We start from the raw sequence: 3,196 nt of genomic DNA, 5'->3' as shown, positions 1-3,196 counted from the left end.
CCCCTAAAAGAGCTAACTCGTCCAGGAACGCCGAAATAATTGCGGAAGCGACCCCGCCGCCGGCTGATGGCACCGACAGCGCCGCCGCCGCCGCCGCCGCCGCCGCCGCAGCGTCTCCTGTAGTTGATCCCGCAGCCACGGCCGCCGTCACAGCCGCGGCGGCCGCCGTCACAGCCTCTGGCACAGCAATGCCCGCCGCCGCAAGCCGAAACAACGCCGTTGCCGTCACGGGTGCTGCAAGCGCTGCTATGTACGACGGCGGCGGCGGCGGCGGGCCAGCAGCGCTGACGGCCGCCGCTGCGTCCCGGCGGCTGCACGGCTTGGGCGCAGTTTTCAGCGCTATCTCCCATTCCGCCCCCTCCACCTGGACCTCCGATAACCAGTCAAACCCTTCCTCTTCCTCCCCCTCCCCCTCCTCCATCTCCCCCGCAGCCGCCGGCCCCGCAGCCGCCGCCGCCGCCACCCGCTCCCGCTCCGCCAGCGGCACTTCCTGCTTTCCCTCGCCCTCGCCCTCGTTTCCCACTTCCCCCTCGCCTAGCAGCCCCTCTCGAGGCGGAGGTGCAGTCAGCGCATCACCACCCGGCGGCACCTCCTCCACCCTCCCCATCGCTGCCCCTACTACCCCCGCCTCGACCTCCACCTCCATCGGCGGTTCAATTATTACAGCTTGCTGCTGCTGCTGTTGCTGCTGCTCACCCTGACTGGACGCAGCAAAGGGTACGACACCGCAATCACCATCCGTACAGCTGTTGTCGAACAGCTCTTCCCATGACCGCAGCACGGCTGCGAAACTGCGGCGCGGCGGCAGGGGGGCCTCCGGAAGGGATAACGTGCTCCCGTCTCCGCCCCCCACACCGGCTCCTCCTCCCCCTCCTCCGCCACCACCCTGATCATGCAGCATCATGCGGGCCCGTGACCCTCCGGCGGTGTCCGCCTCCGCCTCCGCCGCCTCCGCCGCCACCGCCGCCGCCGCCGCCGTCACCTCCCCCTCTTCGGCAGCTTCCCGGCCCTCCCTCGTCTGCACCCCTCCCTTGACTGCACCACCAGGCAAGGACTGCTGCTGCTGCACCGGCTGAGGATGCTCCGCCCGCTGCGGCTTTTCCTCCTCCGCCGCCTTCTCCCCGTGATTCAGCTTCCCCTGCTGCGCCAGCTGTAGCTTCTGCAGACACTCTTCCCCTTCGCCCTTTTCTATCAGGTGACGCTGGTGGTGGTGGTGCTGCTGCAATTGGTGAGGATGTTGATGTTGTTTTCTCCGGGCCTGCCAGTCCGTTCGCGCCCGCAACAGCACCTCCACTGGATGGCTGTCGAAAAGGGGAAGGACGCGGCCGGCGGCGCCATGGACAGCGCCACCAGCACCGGCACCGGCGCAGGCAGCTGAGCTGGTAGAGGTGGCGGCGGCGGCGGCGGTGGTGGTGGTGGTGGTGGTTGCTACGGCGGCGGCGGCTGCTCTTCGCAGTGCGGCCATGACGGCTGACGAACAGAGCGCCGCAAGATCGGCACCTGTGAGGTGTACGTGTATATGTATGTATGTGTATATGTGTATGACTTAGATTACACTGTGGGCCGCGAGATGTGTATATATGTATGCATGTATATATATTTATGCATGTACATATATGTATGTATGTATGTATGTATGTATGTATGTATGTATGTATGTATGTATGTATGTATGTATGTATGTATGTATGTATGTATGTATGTATGTATGTATGTATGCATGCATGCATGCACGTACGTGTGTGTAGGGTGGAGGGAGGAGGGAAAGTGAGAAGATGGAAGTTGATTTACTAGGTTCTTGATTTACAGGGGACAGACTTACATATGCATGTACGTCCATATTAACTCAGCCACTCAGCCACGAGCCACAAAACGTGCGGACGCATTTCAAAGCAGCGAACAAGGCAGTGGACCGTATCGGTAAGGAGGGTGAGCAGGCGAGACATGGAAACAAACAGGCGCTCTCCTTACCCCCCCTCTACCCCTTCACGCCCCACACATTCCCCCCTAACCTCCCTTCCTCCTCCTCCCCCAACCCCTGGCATCAGCTTCACTCGTTCGTGGTTCGTCTTTCCCCCCCCACCACCCACTCACCTGCAAACCCCTCCGTCGCGTCCGCCAGCCTCTGTATCATCTCCTCCCCGGGCGGCGACCTCCACCTCCTCGTGCATACCCGCAGTACGGCAGCTCGGTCCGCCCGGTCCGGCAACCCCACCGCCACCTCACGGTCGAAGCGACCCGGGCGACGAAGGGCGGGGTCCAGGTGGTCGGGGCGGTTGGTGGCGCCGATGACCACCACCTAGCGGGGGGTCGGGGTCGGGGGGAGGGGAGTTGGGGAAAGACGAACCACACGCGATTGAAGCTGCTGCCAGGGCAAGATAGTAGCAAACGTAAAAACTGACCGAAAGGCGTCCGTGGCGACTGTGACGACTGTAACCTCGGGATGACGAAGTGACGTAGATGTTGGAACTCCTACCTACCTAAGCCGCCAGAAATAAAAAGCTGAATAGTATAGCCAATCCGTAAAGTAGTAGGTGTAAAAATAGTAGTGAAGGCGGCGAGTAAAATAGTGCTGACGTAAAAGTGGCGTAAAGTTGCTGGCCAGAAGAGAAGGCTGAATTGCTGATACTGAAAGGCTGCCGGTATGCAAGTGCTCCTCCCAACCCCCCAAAAAAACTAGAACGCGCGACTGACCCGACCGACCCAACTAAACTATTCCGGCTAGCCTACCGACGCCAACGCGATAAACCAAAGAAGCTCGAACCACCCTTTGGACTCACCTGGCCAGGCAGCAGGAGCAGCGGGCAAAGGCACATGCAAGGCAGAGAGGTGGGAGAGTTGTGAGCAGCGAAAGAAAAATAAAAATACAAAAACGCATGCAAATGCTGCTGAAAAGGAGTATTAAACTAGCTGACCGGGATAGCTGGAAACGAGAAAACCTAAAGAACCTATATGAAAACGGATGAAAACGCAGGAACTAAAAAACAATAGCAAAGGCGGCGCAGGACGACACAGAAGGTGTCGTACGAGATGACCTAATGACGCATTGGACGGGATGACGCATTGGACGGCGTGTACGCCGGCAGAATGCAAAGAAGGTAGAAATGGAGAAGTGGGTTGGAAAGAACGCAAACGCGAACGTTCTTTCCAACGCAAAAGAAAAGCCCAAGGGAGGAGAGAGAGTTGGGGGGGAGTT

General features: G+C 59.8%; 1 protein-coding gene across 1 annotated transcript in view; it reads right to left on the bottom strand.

Annotated features, from left to right (window-relative positions):
• Nucleotides 1-2,170: 2,170 nt before the first annotated feature.
• The window catches only part of VOLCADRAFT_34151 (uncharacterized protein), a gene marked incomplete at both ends in the record, with an annotated part of 4,851 nt that continues 3,825 nt past the window's right edge, over nucleotides 2,171-3,196 (bottom strand). The window contains one exon of the mRNA XM_002950301.1: nucleotides 2,171-2,299. Coding sequence (XP_002950347.1) covers nucleotides 2,171-2,299 — 129 coding nt within the window. The remainder of the gene's footprint in view (nucleotides 2,300-3,196) is intronic.

Source organism: Volvox carteri, assembly GCF_000143455.1.
Source record: "Volvox carteri f. nagariensis unplaced genomic scaffold VOLCAscaffold_18, whole genome shotgun sequence".
NCBI lineage: Eukaryota > Viridiplantae > Chlorophyta > Chlorophyceae > Chlamydomonadales > Volvocaceae > Volvox > Volvox carteri.
Note: the sequence above shows the minus strand (reverse complement) of the source record. Positions and strands in the feature narration are given on the sequence as shown.